The following is a 17,358-nucleotide window of genomic DNA, read 5'->3' as shown; positions in this document are numbered from 1 at the left end:
TGCACTGCAGCAGGAACTTGACCTCACCAACATGGCGGTGCTCTCCTCCCATGAGGAATCACGTGATGTCTCCTCTAGTGATATAACTCATTGATCGCTGCAGTATGGCGAAGCACAAAGCTTGAGCATCCTAAATCTTATGTTTTTCTTATATTCATTGAGACAATGATAAATTGATCATTCTTGTTTTTCTTTTTCCTTTCTTGAACGAATGTGGGTCACAGACACTGAAGTTACCGCTGAAAGCGGCTTTTGCGGTAGGACAGAGAGCATATTCGTGTTTATGAATGACTTATGACTTGAATAATTATTGCGTACGAACGAATTAATTATTTTGAGGGAACGAAATAGTATTTAGTGGAAATGGATTATTAATTTGTGGGAACAAGATATTAATTTGTGGAAACGAGATATATTTTATTTTTTCCATGTCAGGACACGGGCTCCGTACTTTGACAGTTCCATGCTGGAATTCACTGAGCTCCTGAGAGCGGCCCATTCTTTCACATGAATTTATTAAAAACAGTCTGCTTGTCTAAGTGCTTGATTTTATACACTTGCGGCCAAACCAAGTGATTAGGACACCTGATTTTGATAATTTGGATTGGTGAGGAAATACCAGTGTATGTCTTGGGATGAAAGTATACTGAAACTACCAGTATGTAAACAGAGCTTATTAAAATAAAATTATTGTAAAATTGTAGCACACCTCATAATCTTTATGGTTTGCCTTTTTTATGCTGCAGTGTGTTGAAATCAAGGCTCATATTAAACACGGGCTAACTGCTTTGTGCTTTAAGTGTTACTACTGAACCATTCTGTTTTGTTTTTAATTTGTGATAGACCATCACCTACTGTCGGGTTTTTATGCTTTATGATAATTATCACTATTTTTTCATTATGGAATTGTAATCCAGGTTAACCATCACTAAGGTCAAACTTTCCTGCAAGTTTTTACACACTGTAGCTGCTATTTTGGTCAATTTTTCCATGCAGATCTTCTCAATAGCTGTGATGGTTTTTTTTTGCTGGGAAACAGACTTTAAAGGCCACTCCAGGGGGGTATTCCAGGAAGCATGTTTAAACTACCCTGACTTTAACCCGAAACTCTGTTTTCACAAGGCATGACACAGGAAAAGCATGTTGGATGTAACAAAACCAAGTTTGTTATTGTAACATATTTCCAGATAAAGAAAAAATGTTTTGGTCTAGAACAGGCCTTTCTTTGAAAAATAATCAACCTCTGAACTAATTCTCTGGTTCTGGCATTTATTGAACAAACAAAAACCGTCTCAAGATATCTATCTCCCAAAATAAGAAGCAACAACTTAGTTTTAGTTTCACCAAGCCACAACTTTATTTCCATCTTGGATATAAACTGTATAAATGAGATTAAATCAGCAACACTCTTCCACTCTTCGTTGACAGGGTCCCCTTACATTGTCAACTCCTGCAAAAAAAGAAAAAAAGAAAGAAATTAAAAATAGGTCCAAATTTTAACAATGCATTTGCTACAGTTTTAAAGGTTTTCCTCTTCTCAGGACAGAAATGTTGGCTTCAGTAATCTCAGAAGAACGAAAGTCACTGTATTAAATCATCACTGAAGAGTTACTTGAAATCCGAGGTTAAGTAAAAAATCTCACCATGATAGCATTGACGATGTCATTGTTGTTATTTTTCAGGGCGCGTACAGCCTTTGCCCGCGACACGTTGGCTTGCGACATAACGAGTTCAATGTCCTTCACTTCAACGCCAGCCTCGTCAACCTGTAACAAAATAATTATTTCAAAAAAGTTTCAATGTACTATTCAAATTTTAATGTCCACCCTAAATTGATTTTCCGACAAGTACCTCTTCTTCTTCGCTCTCCTCCTGTACTGTAGGGGTCTGTGTGTTTTCCTGGATGTTTGAAACAGCCTCTCCCTGAACTTTGAATTTCTCTGCGGCAGCCAGCTGGGCTTGCTGAGAAAGGTCTTCTATCTGCAACCCAAAAACAAAGAACAGTAGATGGTTTGTTAGTTGGAAAAAAAACACCTTCGTTTCCAAAAGTTCCTAAACCCGTCGATCAGTTTTGAAAGTTCTAAGCGAACACAAACAGCAAAGTCTCATTACCTTAGCTTCTCCAAAGACGATGTATGTGTCTGATGCTGGGCTCTTGTAGACGTCTGGTTTGGTGATGACAAACAGGATGTTTTTGGACTTGCGAATAGTGACCCTGGTGACCCCCGTTACTTGCCTAAGACCAAGCTTTGACATTGCCTATGAGAGAACACACAAATTAGACATTGTAAATAACAAATAACGATAGCCGCCTTCAGTTGACACAGCTGGAGTCATGATTACCTTTCGTGCTTTCTTTTCACTGCGGCTTTGTTTGGCTTTGCTGACTGGTTCCTCGTCAATTTCAGCTGCTGCTGCAAGCTTTAGGGAGGAAAAGTCATGTTTTAAATGTTTGAGAACTGACTTGGAGTAAATAAAGTCTGGATGAAATGAAAATCTCTTCTCAGAACAGAAAGGCTGGCTTCAGTAGACTCAGAAGAACGAAAGTCACTGTGTAAATCATCCCCGAAGAGTCAATCTAAAACCCTCAGTTAATCAATTGGGCAACACAAACTTGAGTGCTAAGTTTTCAAAAGTGAAAGGGAATTGTACCTGGGCTTGTTGCGTTTGTGTCTGGGCTGAGTCTTGTTCTTCCAGCTCTGGGACAGAATCATCGCTGTCCGACTCAGTGCCGGATCCTAAGAAAGATCAAGCAGATATATTTAATATATTTTTTCCCCTACCAAAAGCTATTTAAAAAATGAATAAACACGACAAAAAAATTCATTCATTCAATGGATGAAAGGATGAATGAATGAACCACAAAAAACAAGTTATAAAATTAAAAGACATCAATCATGTCTTCTTCAATGGTTTACCCATAATCAGGGCCCTTTAAATTTTTAAGAGTAGGAAGCCAATGAGGAGAAGATGGGAGGCTATCAGTCCTCTCTGGGGCGTTCACCCCAGGATTTTCTTTTTTTCTTTTAATTTAGACCATTTATATGCATTTTCCAGGCATCTGGGGCATAATTAAAGCTGATTTGAAAGCAGCAGAGAAGGGGGGTTTAGTTCCAAACATCTACACCATCTCTGTTGACAACTGTTTACCCCAACCTGTGAGTGCTCATCAAATTGGGGAAAAAAACAACAATTGAAGTGTCTTGGCTTTTTAACTGATCAACTGTTTTCTTGGCTATTCACAGATGCGCTTAAGAAGGCCTTTCAGTGTACACCAAAATGGCTGCGCACAATGACCAAAATTTTATTCCTTGCTCAGCAGCCAACATATTTTTACCGGCCAAATTATTACACCGTCTTACTCAGAAATACCTCAGTTGTTTCTAGTTTATGAAATATATAAAACAAACAGAGAGCAAATCACAAAATACTTAAAACACAAGATACAAATAACTTTTTTGTTTGTTTCCTGAAAAAAACCTTTTCCAAGGAACTCCTTTATCAGTTATAAGTTTATTAGTTTCGTCAAAATCTTTTAAGAAAATGAAATGGCATAAAAGTAATTTATAAATAGTATAACCACGGTGGACGTCCGTGCATCGTATGTTTGGATGTCCGCGTATCGTATGTGCTTGCATGAGGACTGTAGAGGAGGAACTTCGGAGAAAAAGATATTCCCCAAAAGAACAGATAATCAACATGACCAATTTGGTGCCAAATGAAACTTCTGTCAAAAAACAGGCGGCGACTGCTTCATTCAGAGGCGGTCAGTTTTTGCTGGGTAACAGCTCCTTTAGTGGTCCCAGATAATATATGTTAAATGTTTGTACTGCCTGGGAATGCATCCTATCTTTAATAATAAAAATATTAATAATCTAGGCAACTCTTGTTACATGAGTGTAGGTTCTATGACAAGTCACAAACACCATAACAAAATCTGACAGCCGGGCGGCGGCAGCTCTAATTGGACAATATGTAAATGTCTCTGGACGGCAACAGTCCATATCAAATAAACCACCGCAGCCGGGATTGCCAGGTGGACCTCTGGTCATTGTCGGGCCCCCGTTAACATGGGCCTTTGTCGAGGGCCCGTGCTGTTACCATATGGAGGGCCACAGTCTAAATTACGCCGATCAGAGGATTTGGGGGACTTCGGAGACCCTCCCATCAGTCAATTGTTGTGCTGTTGCCTTCCTGCCACTTGCCTGTCACTGTACTGGCATAAAGCGACCTCGGAATGTGCCCAGGCGTTCACTAACCAAAAAAATAACTTATTTTGATTAGCTGCTGGGTGTGGATTAAAAAGTGATAATGCACACATAAAAAAGAAGTTACAGTCACATATCTTAAATGTTCTATATCAATGCGCTGGCTTCTTTAAGCAGGTCCGCTTCATATCAAATGCCATCCTTCAAAAATATTTACGGCCAAATGAGGTCTGATGCAAGTTTTTAGGGGCAAAGTACAAATATCTCTTCAGCTCAGATCAAACAGATGGACAAGCACAAAAAAGACAAACAGCTAGTACCATTGTCGATCTTGATCACAGGCTCCATGTTGGCCGGAGTTTTAGCTGGTGTAAGGATGGGTTTGGTAGGGGAAAGTGGTTCAGGGTGGATGTTATTTACCACAGCTTCGGTTTTCACAGGTGCAGGTTTAGCAACCGCCTCTGCAAAAGTGAGTTTTCGAGGAGCTGGGGCTAAAAGAGCAGGCTCCATCGGAGCTGGTTTTATTGAAACTGATGACGGTTCAACAGGCTTGGAAGCCTTTGGAGCCTCTTTTACATCAATCAACTTGGCCTCAGTAAGTTTAGCTGCTTTGTTTGCTGCACCTGGCTCATCACCCTCAACAGAAGTTGGTTTGCTGTCTTCACCTGGCTTTTGGGGTGAAGTTTTTGCTTCTTCAACTGCCTTCTCAGTCTTAGCAGGGGCTGTTTTCTCAGTCTTAGGGGGAGCTGCATTATCAGTCTTTGTGGGGGCTGGCTTTGCAGTTTCAATGGGAGTAGGCTTCTCAGTCTTGGCAGGGGCTTCCTTTTCCGCCTTAGTGGGTGCCGCCTCCTGAGCCTTAACAGTGGACGCTCTCCCCTGACTCTTAACAGGGGTCGCCTTGTCAGCCTTAGCAGGGGTCGCCTTAGACTTAGCAGGGACCTTCTCATCCTTAACTGGGGCCACATTCTCAGCCTTAGTGGGGGCCGCCTCCTGACTCTTAACCGTAATTACCTCAGACTTAGTGGGGGGCTTTTCACCCTTAACTGGGGCCACCTTTTCAGCCTTAGTGGGAGCCGCCTCCTGACTCTTAAATGGGGTTGCCTTCTCAGACTTGGTGGAGACCTTCTCACCATCAACTGGGACCACCTTCTCAACCTTAGTGGGGGCCGCCTCCTGACTCTTAACCGTAATCACCTCAGACTTAGTGGGGGGCTTTTCACCCTTAACTGGGGCCACCTTTTCAGCCTTATTGGGAGCCGCCTCCTGACTCTTAAATGGGGTTGCCTTCTCAGACTTGGTGGAGACCTTCTCACCATCAACTGGGACCACCTTCTCAGCCTTAGTGGGAGCCGCCTCCTGACTCTTAACTGGGACCACCTTCTCAGCCTTAGTGGGAGTCGCCTCCTCGCCCTTAACAGGGGCCGGTTTCTCAGCCTTAGTGGGGGCTGTCTCCGGACTCTTAACTGGGACCACCTTCTCAGCCTTAGTGGGGGCTGTCTCCGGACTCTTAACTGGGACCACCTTCTCAGCCTTAGTGGGGGTCGCCTCCTCACCCTTAACAGGGGCCGCTTTCTCAGCCTTAGTGGGGGCTGTCTCCGGACTCTTAACCAGGGTCACCTTTTCAGCCTTAGTGGGGGCTGTCTCCTGACTCTTAACCGGGGTCACCTTCTCAGCTTTAGTGGGGGCTGTCTCCTGACTCTTAACCGGGGTCACCTTCTTAGCCTTAGTGGGGGCCGCTTTCTCAATTTTAACGGGGACCGCCTTCTCTGTCTTAATGGAGGCTGCCTTCACATTTTCATCTGGCTTCATCCCCTTACAAGATGACACTTTAACCTCCTCACCTTGCTTCGAACGCATGCTGGGGACTTTTTCAGGTGGTTTAACAGCTTCAACAGCAGCTAGCTTGTCCTGGGAAACAGTGACAGGGGTGGACTTGGGATTGGAAATATTTTTAGGAGCTTCATTACCAGCTGGTCTAGAAGCTTCAGCCGGTACAGATTTGGGCTCATTACCCTTCTTGCCTTTTGGTGATGTTTTGGAGGCAGGGGCCTCAGCTGAGGTCTTCTCATGATCAGATGCTGGAGGTATTTTTTCAGCCACAACTATTTTAACTGGTTTCTCTGGTGGAAGCAGTGGAGGAAGCTCATCGTCTGCAAAAACAGCCAGTGGTGCTTTTTTAAGTTCACCCGGTTTTGGAGAACTTGAGAGAATGGTGTCTGAAAATGAAATTGGGGCTGCTGCAGCTGGCTTTGAAGCAACTTTAAAAGCAGCTGGAGGTAACTGAGCTTTAACCTCAATCTGAGTAGTTTTAGCTTCACCAGTTGCCATTAGTTTGGGGTCTTCAGACATTTTGACATTGTAGTTAACCTGCATGGGGACAAATGCATCTCCCTTCTTAGCTTTTCCTTGCTTTCCAGCCTTGATAACCTTTGGTGTAGGAGAGCTTCCTAGATTAGCAGGGGAGTTGCTAGCTGGGGAGGCCAAGGGAGATTGCCCATGTGATAGAGGGGTAGAAGAAGCTGATTTTGGTGAGGTGGGAGATGAGGAAGAGGCAGACATAGAGGAGCGTTTTCTTCGGCCTGGGACAGGTTTAGGGGCAGAAGAACCCTGCACATTCTTAGCATCTTTGCCTTTGGGCTTAGCAGGTCCTGAAGCTGCTTGAGGTTTCTGGGTAGAGACTGGGGCAGGGGAGGCAGCTGAATAAAGAAAGACTTTTAAAAGATGTGACCCAATTCTGGAAATCTTAACCATGCAGGTTAAATGTGACCAAACCAAAAAGCACTGGTTGCTTATGTTAAGGGTAAAAAAAAAAAAAACAACAAATCTCCAAAACTTTAGTTTGATACAACTTGCCGCAATTATGCAATCACATGGAGATAAATCTAAACAAAACAAACTCATTCTATATTTCGTTAGAATGCAAATTGTATCTGGCATCACATCAACTCAAAGAAAACGCTAGGTCAGGAATGCACACCACCTCATGCTTTCAAAAAAAGTAAAACAGAACAACTCTAACCCTGTGCTCACACATTCTCCAGCCGGGTCCCACCTCGACAGCACTCCGAATCAATGTTGTTGGCTTCAAATTTTGGCAAGACGCTGGACCCGGTTGTGTAGTGCTGTGACAGTGTGCGACATCTGATCAGCGCGGTGATGGACCAGCAGGGGGTGCGGTGTCGCGGTAGCCATGAGCCTGACAACCATAAAGAACGCGGGGCAGAAAGCTCCACCTTTGTTTATACAGACACGTAATGTTGCGCTGCATAAAATAGTTTCCAAACAAAACATGTAGTGATATTCATCGAAATCTAACAATACGCGTTCATGTTTGGTGTTACAGAGTGAAGAAGAACAGTAATACCCCCCCCACCACCACCCCTGACCTGACTGGATGCCGTGTCAACCCAGGGTAACACTAACCCAAAATCCATCTATATTGGAATGAATCCTTATAATAGAAACCTTAAAATGAATTAAGGAAATATCTGAACCCCACAATAGTCGATTGCTCATCAGCATTTAATGACTGAATTTGTACTATATATTTGCTTTTTCACAAGCAGGTAACTCAGATAAACCCACATGACCCTCAACAGACAGCACTTGACAAACTAATGTCTCTGCTGAGTCAACTGTCAGTCGCATTGAGACAGCATTTCAAACCTGTCCCTGGGTCTTCCATGCGACTGTTTAAACATTTCTGATTCAGGTCATAGACCTTTTGCAGAGACCTCACAATGACAGCCAACAAAGCCAGGTATATTTGCGTTAGGTAGGATTGAAAACATTCAGGGCAGTGTACACCAAGGGCCCAGAGCGCGGCTAGTCTGCAGCTCACCGCTCCCCCAGGGGTTGGGTCAAGTGCGGAGAACAATTTCCCCATTGAGGGATAAATAAAGTATAAATTATAAATTTAATTAAATTTTTATTTAGGGAAGCAATGCACTAGAAAATCTGTTTGAATTGAAACAGCAGCAGCTAAAGACCATGGGGGGAAAGTTAGGGTGGTAGGGGGTACCAGTTAAATCGTAGCTGTAAAGCACTTAAAAGTCCCGCTTCAATAATATGTTGATCTATTGTGTAAGCATTCCCAATGGTATTTTAATTATGACTGTCATTTTGAGGCAAAATCCAAAAACCTGTATCGTTTTCTAGATCAGACTCTGTGAGGCACAGCAATAGTTCCATAAAAATCTGTCTGCAAGTTGTGTGTGGGACTTTGGCGCGCAAGTAAGCCTCAACAGATATCCCATTATCCCTTTGTTTACACTGTCCTGCTAGCTTACGACCTCTCATAACCCCAAGCTGACATTAGTGGAGCAACAAAAAGGCTCCACTAATAAGCAATATTGGAGCTATCCAGCTGTAGAATTTTGAACCAGATGCCAGCTCAGACGGGGACAACGAAGCATTCATGTATCCACCGTATGTGACTGCAAGTGCATGCATCAGAATGGAGCGGAGCAGAGAGGCTTTGGCCCATCTATTTAAGGTGCTGCATCACAACTGACAGCTTTTGTGAACTGCAATTTTTCATTCTGATTCACCACTTTTTATATAAAGAAATACTCAAATGCAGTTTTAAGCCTAAATTCTTTTTAGGTGTGCTCTATCAGAAAAATGCTGTAAGAACATGTTACTAACACCTATTTTCTTTGGAGTGTTTGGTAAACAACACTTTACTAGAGGGAAATTATTTTTTTGCAACGCTTAATTTACGTTTTTATTAAAGGAGTGCTCTCAATTTCAAATCAGTGCATCTTCCTCAAAGCCACAGGAACTTCGAACATGATGCTTTATCCAATGAACAAGTAGCCATTTCTTTCATTCCAATTCCTAAAAACCTGAGGCACATTGACCAAAGTTTTATAGCAACAAACTGAGCTGTTGCTGAACAAAGAACACTTTAATTCCTTATTCAACCTCTCCTTTCAGCTAAATCAAGGGGCTTAAAAGCAACATCAACTTAAAATGTTTCAACTTTGTTTATACTGGATGACCAATGGATGAGTGTTTGCATTCCCTAAATCACCAGCAGTTATAGCTGTTCAGTAAACTAATAACATACACCCTAAAATAGAGCTTTAAAACACAAATTCAAACTCGAAATCGAGGTAAATCAAAACTCTCTAATTTATGTCTACAACTCATAATACATTGTTTAAGCAAATTTTTCTTAATTCTGTCTAAAAGTTACAGTTTAATTAATGTTGTAAACCTATTGTGCTCCTTATATTTAAGTATACTAAGCAGCACAAATGCCCCACTCCAAAGTCAGTTTTTTTATGTTTGCATAGTTTAAATAATTTCATTATAATTTATAAATACTTGTTTGGTAGTTTTTCATAAACGGCACTGATTTGAAACACACACCACACACAAAAAAAGCACTCAGCGGAGGCAGCATGCAGTCTGTGGCAAATCCCAAGGCCAGAACATGCCATCACAACCCATTGCATCAATGAAAGAGGGGTTCTGGATTAATTCTTTCATTTTACATTACTCAAGATCTTTGGGAAATAAAAGTAAAAACACCCGCGTGCGACCACCTGTTCAGTGTCTGTCAAACTATCTAGGCAGTTGTAACTCAGTGTCTGAGTGAACCCCTTATGACCAGCCAAATAAACGACGATTCCTCTTACTAAGAATATATAGAAGCACTCATTGTAGACGTCTTAACGTCTTTTTCGAAATCCAAGACCCCCACTTCATTCATACTCCATCAAACAAGCATATGGAAATAAGTCAATGATACGAACCAGTTTCCACTTGAGGCTGCTGCATCTCCTGCTCGGTGATCGGGACAGTTTCTGTCGCTTCACCAGGCATTGTTGTCGCTAGAAGACATAATTACACGTAGTGTTTTACCGGCAAATCAAACAGTCGACACACTTTAATCAACACTATTGTTCGGTCATCACAGAACCTAATCGTTTATCGTTATCATGGCCGGTTGAACAGGTGACGAACCCATGCTTAAGCGACGGTTAGCTCCCGCTAAGCAGCGACCGCCCGAGCGCCTGCTCATTCGCCTTTAACCGCCTTTTCCTGCCATTGCCATCACTTACATCGGTAACCAGATGGCTATTACTTTAATAGACGTACATCTGGCATCAAAACGCTCACTCCAAGTCACTCAGTTCGCTACTAAAAAGTTACATATCGTGCTCCCCCATTTTGAGCTGCTTGTCAATGCTTCAGCAGCACATTCTTCACTACAGAGAGGCATTACAAGAACAATAATTCAACCAACGTGATGGTCACATCTCAATTAAACCAGCCAGGTCTTTAGCAAGGGCATACATGTAGGAAAAACTGCCAGATGATATTGGATTTCAAGCGGAGATCCTCACCAACTCGGGACGCTAATTCCAAGATGGCTGTGAGAAAGAACTCCTGACCCCAGTTTTTGCGTAATATCCGGTGGAGCACCTTTCTACTTCCGGTATCATTAGAGGTAAAGTCTGGTGTGCTGTGTAAAAACGTTTCAATTTTTGAATCAAACTTATAGTCTTTTTATGCATTAAAAACAGCCTTCTCTTCGTAGAAAGCATTGAATATATCTAGGTTAAAAAATTTGGGAACACATTTTGTCATAGTAAATGTTTATTGTAATCTTTTAAAGAGGCTTCTTTTTGTCATTTGAATCAAATTTTCTGTCAGATGGGTTTGGCATGCTGGGAATAAATTTACACTATAGAAATTAAATATTAAGTATTTGTAAGAACTTTTAAAAAATGTTTTGTTAAAAATTTGGCTCTGCAAGCTTGCAAATAATGAACCTCAGGGTGCCTGTTTTTTTCTTAGTTCAGTGGTTCTGATCAAAAATGATAAAAATTATACCAACTGTGCAAATAAGTTAGTATGGGTGTCTTCAATAATTTAGTCTTAGTTGTGGTCATTTGACACACGCTTTTATCAGTTATTTAAATTGGTTGGTAAAGATTATACGCCCTTAAAATTTTTGTTCACTTTAGTTTAGGAGACACCTGATAAAGAGACATCCTCACAAACATATCAAAAATATTTTTGGAAGTGATTAATACTTTGCACTCTAATCAAATCCCTGTTTTTAAATAAATCAATCACAAAAGGTTGAACAAGAGCTTAAATTTAATACATTTTATTGAATGCCTCACAAATATTTATACACCAGCAAAATGTTGGAAAAATGTAGAAAATTACAAAGATTTGATACAAAAAGATATCAAAGTCACAAGAGTCAAATGCACAAATGCATAAAGCACTACACATCCATCACCACATGTACTAACAGACAGTAAAATCTGTTATTTTTAAAGCACGAGTTTGATGCCTGTCAGAATTCCATTTGATCATCTGGAAGAAAGAAAATTCAGCAAAATGAAAAAAAGAAGAAGAAAACATGTTTTAGTTTGAAAAATGAGAATTTACCACTCTTTCTGAGAAGTTCTCCCTTCCAGGAACGAGTCATTCCATCCAGGAAAGAATCAAAGTATTTCACATACTTTGCCAGGCTGGTTCTTTTGTAATCTGAGGAGAAAAAAATGACTTTTTTTGGTTTCTGTGTGAGTTTTAAAAAATACAAACTCTCAAAAATGAATGATAAATACTCTCAATAGGAAAGTGGTACGTTCTGTTACTTTACTTGTTACAGTAGCCCCGTTACGTAAAGCCCATCAGTCGTTACCTTACATTTTTTACACATAACAGCGTACATATTTTAATGGCAGGGCATATTTCAGTATTCTTGTCTTTGAGCACCTCTCATCTTCCGAGTCTCAACTGCATCTTTCTCATTTTCTTTGTCTTGGGATTCCTCCGACTTTTCCTCTTCTGTTCTGGGACGATCCAGCTCCTCACAGATGCGACTTTAATACAGCAGAGGCCTCGTTAGTCTTCCTGCATCAAACACACTGAGGGATGCCGAATTCTTCCCTTACCTGATTGTAGGCACAACAAATGGATCAAAGCTGTCTACTTCTTTGAGATCTATGGGAACTGAGATCCGACCTGAAAAAAATAAGAAGTGTTTTATCAGTGTATTATCAGACTACCGGTAGTTAGTATTCAGAGATTATTTAACTTAATGTTAATGGGTTTGAAATATAAATTAATAACTATTTGTTTTTAGTAGGCTGCGAGAAGTTGAAGCTGGGGTAGCTATGGTGCTCTGGGGTTCTGTAATCTTTTCCCATCTACTTCTACCCTTCCTCTCCTCCATTATTGATCATCATTCATCATTTAGTTCTCCATGCCTCTGTTTGGTGCAGTGCGATTCATGTATTGTCCCTCTTTCCCTCTCCCCTCCTGGGGATTGGGAGTGCTTCCAGATTCCAGTTGGCTCATCCGTGCTCCTATTCCTGACCGAGTACCTCGTCTCTGCTCCTGTTCCTACACCTGGCTGTGGTTCTTGTCTCAGGCTCGACTCGCGCCCCTGGCTGTCCCCCCAACCACGGCTGGATGAAGCTCGTCTGCTGGACTTTATATATGTAGTTGTAAAGTTAGATAAGTTAGTTCTTCTCTATGAGTTCTGGTAAATCGCCTGTCCGTCCTGGTGGAGGATCCCTCCTTCATGTGGGCACCCCTGAGGTTTCTTCGTTTTTTCGAGTTTTTTCTTACTGCGAAGGGGGGTCTAAGGGCAGGGATGCCAGTCTAGCTTAGCTTAGTTTGTTAGTTCATTTTAGCATTTTCCTATTGAACTCTTTGTATTCATGATCCTTTTGAGTTCATGTTTCACTTCGAAGCCCATCGAGACGACTGTTGTTGTGATTTTGGGCTATACAAATAAAATTGAATTGAATTGTTTTATTTGCTCAATTAAATTTTCTTCCCAAATCTTTTTTTTTTCATGCTGCATAAAATAAAATTAAAATCTTCTTGAAACTTCTATTAGTTCTTTAATCAAATTGCTGTGAATCAGGAGCAGACGACAAATGTTTAAAAAAGACCGTATTTGTGACAGAGGTGACAAGCTCCCTGCTTCGTTCCATTCTGATGCATCCACTTGCAGACATTTTGGACCTCTTGGTTTTCCTCCTCCGAGCTGGCATCTGGCTCAGAACTGTGCGACTGCATTGCTCCGATATTGCTCACCTTTTTCTGTACTGGTAATGTTGGGTGGAGGTGAATTTTTAATGAAATACTGCCCTGCCGCTCTGCAGAAACTGTCGTAGAAAACAACAGTTTTGTTTGTGTGTGGCTAAAAACGGAATACCGATAATAAAAAACCACTGGGAGCACTTTCCAATGGACAAAAGATTATCTGAGTGGGTCTTTAACAAAACAAAAACAATGACAGAAGTGTCTGTGTCCAGATGAAACAACCAAAAGCTTATTGTGAGTCATTTAAGAGCTCAGGAAGTATTCAAGTTTTACTGGAATATGAAAAAAAAACAACCCACAGACTGCTCTGTCTTTTGTTTTCATTGAGCGCAATGCTAAACTGCAAATATAACTGAAAGAATTTGGTGAACTCTTGAATAGTGTAATCCAATATAACAATAAAGGGGCAGGACAATATTCATCTTCCAAAGCCCAGTAGTTCATCTTGTCTTCTATTTTATTTCAAATAGTTTACAACAGAAAGCGTGCAATAGCTTCAGTTATTTATTTCAACAACAGTCACCATTCCAAAGAGAGCTAATTATTTTAAGTAATAACAAAATATCGCATCTTTAAAGGTTTGCTTTTAATCCTTAATTTGAAAGTTTGACAGTTGTTGTTTTTTACATTCTTGTATGACATTTGCATTTTTGTCAAATCTGGCTTCATATTTATATGAATTTGTCTTAATGACTGCAAACTTTCTGCTCCTTTTAAGGCATAATCACCTGTTTTGGGATGGACACTGAACGGACTCTTGAGCAGATGGTTCACCCCTTTGCTGACGTTCACGTCGAGCCGAGGGTAACAGTACTGCAGCATGATTTCTTTTTCAAAGTGTTGGCCTTTTTTCACAGTACCCTAAGAAAAGAAAAAAAAACAGACGTCCTTCTGCACAAGAAAAAAAGATGTTATAAAATAAACCTATAGAAAAGTACAAACCTGCTTATTCTTAGCTTCATTTTTTATCATTTTCCAGAGTTTTTCTGGTTGCTTCACACCTTTCATTTTGGTCTGCAATTCATTTCTGACATGTTTTTGTGTATTAAGGTTGTAATTGTTTTATCTTATTGGCTCATATTAACACAAAACTTGTGACTTAAAAAAAAGGATATCTTCAGGCACAAGGGCCAGCACTTTGTCCACACACTCCTTGCGACCCAGTATGTCTTGGTCCTGCACCGCGTATTCCAGAAAGTATTTCTCCACCACTTCCAAAGATGCACTGTTAAGATTACAAATGTGGGAAATCTGAACAAACTGAAACCTAAACAGAAGAAAATGTTCAATTCTAGTAAAACAGAACAGTTTGATGCTTTAAAAATGGTTAAAAGTCTCCAAAAATAAAAGATTCACACCATTCACTGATGTGGGACTGCAGATAAAAATAGAATGCGTTTGAAACATTAAAATGTGGGTTATTACCTGATAAAGGGATGAATTGGATCTGTCAGGACCACTTTCTTCACCGTCTCCTCACCGCCCTACGAAGCAAACATGAGTTCAATAAACAGAAACTGAAAAAGAGAGATTTACAGGAACTGCATGAAAATGTATCAACAATGTTCCCTTATTTATGGAAGTTTTTTTTCCACCCATAATTCAAAATAATATTCAATTCTCAATCAACAATTAAATTTGCAATTTGATCATGCAATTTAGAAACGCATGTGGCAGATGAATATACCAAACTGACAAATGTTTTGCAGTTTCTTTAGAATTTTGACAGAGAAATATCACGGCAAATAGAAAAGCAATAGAGTTTATGTTAAATTAGGATGAATGTAAAACAAACAAGTAACTGAAATATATATATTTTTAATAGTGATTTATAAACTGGAAAATGTATTTTCAATATGCATATCCAAATTCCACATTGAATTATAAATTGCAAAATCCATTTTTACTTGTAATTTTAATTATGGTAACAAAAACCTATGACTAGTGGTTTTTATTTCAAATTACATTTTTAAAAATGTAACATTGAATTCTTATTTTACATTGAATTTACATTTTAAAATGGCAAAATGAATTGTCAGTTGGGAACTGAATGTTACTACGAAGAAATCTTCCACACTTGTCTCTATTTTTTAAACAAGCAAACCTCTTTCGCTTTTGTTTTTATAAACTGTTAAATTAAACCCATTTGCACCACATTACCTTGACCAGACTGAGGTATTCTGCCACAGCGGAACGTCCTGCGGCAGAGAGCTTCCGGGCAGCTTCATCACACACCCAGCAATGCACTCCTCTTCTGCCGGAGTAAACCCACAGCAAGTGCTGGAAACCAAAGTCGTCTGGAAATGCCAGAAAGCAGACTGCGGCTTCAAATAGGTGTGGAGCAGTGAAAAAGAGGTGAAGAGACACTGAAGACAAACCTCGGAGAGCCCTGTCCAGAATGTGAATGGCGATGGTCATCAGCGTCCAGCACTTGGAACAAATATCTGCAGCACTACAAGTGAAGTTTTGACATATTTAGTACATTTATGGAGAAAGCAAAGACATTACAAAGTAATGGCATATCAATAGTTCTACCTGCAGCAGGTGCGGACATCATCGTAGTCGGTCATGTCAATGTCAAACACAAGCTCCTTCTCCAGAGCCTGGAAGCTGCCAGACTTTACGGTGTTGTGTTGGTTAGGCTGCAGGTGTAAAGGAAGCCATCAGCTCTTTCTGCATGTCTGCATTGATGCTCAGAGAAGCAACATCAGAACCACGGTTACCAACCCTGTGACTGTAAACTGCTCCAATGTCGATCTTGTAAGGGTTCATCTTCTGCATTTCCTTCTCCAGCTCGTTCTGCGTGCTGAATGACTGGTAGCGAACATAGATGTCATCCTTGAGAGTGAAGGAGAACTCCCGGTTCTGAAAGTAGTTTTTTTGCACTGAGGAGAAAGAAAAGCAGGAAGAAAGAAAGATCTGTTCATTTTATGAAACCAAACACAAGCTTTAGCTCAAACATTCGCTTGTTATTTTGACCAAATATTCAGCTAAATTAAACCATGAATTAGAATTCAACTTACAATAATATAAGGTTCTACTAAATAGATGTGTTTTAAAAAAACAAGTGGGAGGATTATATATATATTTCATAAAATCCTAATCGATGTCAATGTTTGGGTTTGTTGTTGTTACACAATCAGCTCTCAGATATCCTGTCAGCGGCTGAATAAACACAATCGATAACTTTAAGCACTCAATATTTGACAGTCTTTAGCGGTTTAGCATCCCAACATTAACTTCTTCTACATTCCACAGCGTGTGTTTGTTTATAACACTCACCTCCGCCGTAGTTCAGCCAGCGATAATATTGTGAGAAGGGGAACAGTCGCCGGTAGTAGAGCGGTAATAAGTCTGGGAGACAAGCTGGGTCGTAGTCTGAATACGACATTCTCATAAAGCTACAGCTTTGACAACAATTGTAAATGGTTCAAAAATACCAGCGAGACGCTAGCTTGTCTGTTCTTCTTGCTAAAACGCTCACTGTGGCGTTTGCTTGCTGCAGAGCGCGCGGGAAAACTTAGAACAGAAACAACCAATCACAGGGGACTTCCGTTCACGACGTCACCACAACCAGGAAATGTCCGTGCATCCTCTTTTCTGAAGTGACGAATTAGAGAAGGGTTATGGGAAATGTAGTTTAGTTGGAGAGATACATCCGAGGCGTGTAAAACTGAAACAATTTGTGCTGTTTTTGTTTAAGGATAGCACTCTTGCAAAAATATATAGTTTTAAATATGTTTATCTTTTATTTGTTTATTTTTAACTGTCTATAGTTGTTTTTGCTTAAGTATGTCCCCGTTACAGCTCTACACCATTGACTGTGTGTGTGTAGTTATTTCTACGTGCAGTCAATGCTCTGGACACAGGAAAGGAAAAAAGAAATAGATAGATAAAATTTATTACAAACCAATAGTTCAATCATTCATATAAAACCACACAAATACAATAGAATAAAAGAGGCCAACTAAAAATAAAAAGTCAAAAAAATCCTTATTAAAAAGGCAGAAATAGAAGTAAGATATACAATAAATCAATATTATTATTATTATCCAAAACCTAA

At 40.2% G+C, this 17,358-nt stretch overlaps 2 protein-coding genes and 2 non-coding genes across 7 annotated transcripts; all 4 read right to left on the bottom strand.

Moving 5' to 3' along the window:
• Nucleotides 1–1,332: 1,332 nt before the first annotated feature.
• naca (nascent polypeptide associated complex subunit alpha) lies at nucleotides 1,333–10,763 on the bottom strand. Of its 4 annotated transcripts, none has more exons than XM_023957132.2 (9): nucleotides 10,565–10,698; nucleotides 9,971–10,048; nucleotides 4,529–6,904; nucleotides 2,653–2,738; nucleotides 2,344–2,421; nucleotides 2,113–2,259; nucleotides 1,852–1,980; nucleotides 1,644–1,766; nucleotides 1,333–1,450 (listed from the first exon to the last, which is right to left on the bottom strand). In XM_023957132.2, the coding sequence occupies exons 2-9, from the start codon at nucleotides 10,038–10,040 to the stop codon at nucleotides 1,436–1,438; spliced, it is 3,024 nt and encodes a 1,007-aa protein (XP_023812900.1). In that variant the 5' UTR covers nucleotides 10,041–10,048; nucleotides 10,565–10,698; the 3' UTR covers nucleotides 1,333–1,435. The 4 variants fall into 4 exon arrangements, with proteins under 4 accessions (XP_023812900.1, XP_023812901.1, XP_023812904.1 ...); XM_023957133.2 differs by having other exon boundaries at nucleotides 10,515–10,624; XM_023957136.1 differs by lacking the exon at nucleotides 4,529–6,904 and having other exon boundaries at nucleotides 10,565–10,763.
• LOC111947700 (small nucleolar RNA SNORD59) lies at nucleotides 1,533–1,607 on the bottom strand. The gene has a single exon (XR_002873592.1). It is a non-coding gene; the product is annotated as a small nucleolar RNA SNORD59 (small nucleolar RNA).
• LOC111947701 (small nucleolar RNA SNORD59) lies at nucleotides 2,499–2,572 on the bottom strand. The gene has a single exon (XR_002873593.1). It is a non-coding gene; the product is annotated as a small nucleolar RNA SNORD59 (small nucleolar RNA).
• A 555-nt stretch (nucleotides 10,764–11,318) lies between the features above and the next one.
• prim1 (DNA primase subunit 1) lies at nucleotides 11,319–16,849 on the bottom strand. Its single transcript, XM_004070807.5, has 13 exons — nucleotides 16,578–16,849; nucleotides 16,023–16,180; nucleotides 15,831–15,937; nucleotides 15,674–15,747; nucleotides 15,456–15,592; nucleotides 14,721–14,779; nucleotides 14,411–14,520; nucleotides 14,238–14,329; nucleotides 14,024–14,156; nucleotides 12,134–12,203; nucleotides 11,955–12,061; nucleotides 11,625–11,723; nucleotides 11,319–11,549 (listed from the first exon to the last, which is right to left on the bottom strand). Exons 1-13 carry the CDS (start codon nucleotides 16,690–16,692, stop codon nucleotides 11,530–11,532), a joined length of 1,281 nt encoding a protein of 426 aa, XP_004070855.1. The 5' UTR covers nucleotides 16,693–16,849; the 3' UTR covers nucleotides 11,319–11,529.
• Between the last annotated feature and the right edge of the window lie 509 nt (nucleotides 16,850–17,358).

This window comes from Oryzias latipes, chromosome 7, assembly GCF_053564925.1.
Source record: "Oryzias latipes strain Hd-rR chromosome 7, Olatipes_Hd-rR_3.1".
Classification (NCBI taxonomy): Eukaryota; Metazoa; Chordata; class Actinopteri; order Beloniformes; family Adrianichthyidae; genus Oryzias; species Oryzias latipes.
Note: the sequence above shows the minus strand (reverse complement) of the source record. Positions and strands in the feature narration are given on the sequence as shown.

Bases quoted from the DNA above. Each gene is read 5' to 3' on its own strand.
- naca (XM_023957132.2), bottom strand. From the start codon at position 10,040: ATGCCTGGTGAAGCGACAGAAACTGTCCCGATCACCGAGCAGGAGATG. The intron at 2,739-4,528 runs GTACTAGCTGTT...GATCTTTCTTAG, and splicing joins TGTGATCAAGATCGACAATG to GATCCGGCACTGAGTCGGAC. The intron at 1,767-1,851 runs GTACTTGTCGGA...ATTTTGTTACAG, and splicing joins AGGAGAGCGAAGAAGAAGAG to GTTGACGAGGCTGGCGTTGA.
- prim1 (XM_004070807.5), bottom strand. From the start codon at position 16,692: ATGAGAATGTCGTATTCAGACTACGACCCAGCTTGTCTCCCAGACTTA. The intron at 15,748-15,830 runs GTAGAACTATTG...CTTCACTTGTAG, and splicing joins GATGTCCGCACCTGCTGCAG to TGCTGCAGATATTTGTTCCA. The intron at 15,593-15,673 runs GTTTGTCTTCAG...TGGCATTTCCAG, and splicing joins TCTGGACAGGGCTCTCCGAG to ACGACTTTGGTTTCCAGCAC.